General features: G+C 25.8%; 1 protein-coding gene across 1 annotated transcript in view; it reads left to right on the top strand.

The window, feature by feature from the left end:
* LOC106685186 (myrosinase 1) overlaps positions 1 to 1,561 on the top strand; it is a 16,071-nt gene that overhangs the window by 671 nt on the left and 13,839 nt on the right. Inside the window, exon 2 of the mRNA XM_067045750.1 lies at positions 1,192 to 1,386. Within this exon, the coding sequence (XP_066901851.1) occupies positions 1,212 to 1,386 (175 nt within the window). The 5' untranslated portion in view covers positions 1,192 to 1,211. The remainder of the gene's footprint in view (positions 1 to 1,191; positions 1,387 to 1,561) is intronic.

Here is a 1,561-nt window from a genome sequence, read left to right as displayed (position 1 = left end):
TTTCTTTAATAAATAATTAATAATGATAAATTTAGATGAATCGACTTAATTGTTACTTTGATAACAATTAATTTTTACAAAAGAACTTCTTGTTTGTTTTTTTTAAGTACATTATGCATTATATATTAGGACTTTTATACTGAATTGTAGTGAAAAAATCTCTTTCTTGTTAAAATACTTTATATTAATGAATCACTAACAATGTTTCTGAGTTATCACCTCATCATCAAGTAACCTACAATACAAATAAACGCAATTCGTATTATGCACACAATAATTCAATTAATTTACCACAATATCTTCATTTAAAACAGATACTATAATATAAATATGTCTTCAAATTTCATAATTAAATTGTTCTTGTTCTTAGTCATAGGTATAATAACAATAATCATATTGCTGTCAGTTTTTTAAATAAAATTTCATATATAATAAATAAGTAAGAATAATCTAAAACCATTCTATTAACAATTCTTGAAAAAAAGTTATCTGTAATCTATTTATTATCACTATTGTAAGGATAACCTTTTAATAACCTTTTTTCGTGAATTTTTAATTGAATGATTTTAGATTCTTCTTATTTATTATTATAAATGAAATTTTATTTATTAATTTATCTAAAAATCTGACAGCAATATGATTATATTTATGATTAAAAAGGAGAACAGTTTAATTATGAAATTCGAAGATTTCTTTTTATTAAGGAAATTTTTTAAAGTAAAGAAATCGTTGTTAGTTAATTGTATGCATAATATGAATTGTGTTGTAGATGACTTGATGATGGGGCGATAGCCCCGAAACGTTAGTGCTTGATTAAAGTAAAATAATTTAACAAAGAGATATTTTCACTACAACTCATTAAATCAACCCTTTGCACTTGGAGTTTTTTCATTCATCATACCGGCGTAATACTCCATGAGCCGGGGCCGTCATTTATCACTACAAGCGAAATATCTTATACACAATATTTTTTATGATTTGTCTTTGTCCTCATGTTATGGACTAAAAATTATTTGCATTGTCTCCATACCGGAGCCCTCGAGTTTGATGACAAATTTTTTATGGTACCGCTCTGGAGTCCTTGAGTGCAAAGGGTTAATGAAAACTCATCCAGTAAAGAACCTCTAAAATTAGAATTTTTTTGTGATTTATTAAATATATGTGATTTATGATTCAAATTTCATTTTATAGATCAACAAACGTATCTAATAATGATTGGAAAAAGTTTAATATTAGCATTTGTTGTACTTCGAGTATCACAAGCAAAAGTTAATCCAAAGTTACCAGATGTGAAATTCAATGTTTCAACCCTAATTTTCCCAAAAGGGTTCATATTCAGTAGTGCTTCAGCATCTTACCAAGTTGAAGGTGGTTGGAATGAAGGAGGTAAAAAAAATTAAATAAAATTTAATCCTTTCTTTTTTTTTTTAATTATTTATTTAATGTAATTTACAACTGTGCAAAATTATACAATAGGTAAATATGTAGTATGTTTCATATACACTTGAAAATCTTGGGAAGGAACCACCCATTGGTGGTACTTCAAACATTAATTTAAATT

This window comes from Halyomorpha halys, unplaced genomic scaffold, assembly GCF_000696795.3.
Source record: "Halyomorpha halys isolate HHAL.00 unplaced genomic scaffold, Hhal_1.1 Scaffold31.1, whole genome shotgun sequence".
Lineage (NCBI taxonomy): Eukaryota > Metazoa > Arthropoda > Insecta > Hemiptera > Pentatomidae > Halyomorpha > Halyomorpha halys.
The sequence above is the reverse complement of the archived record's forward strand: the minus strand, read 5'-3'. Positions and strand labels throughout refer to the sequence as shown.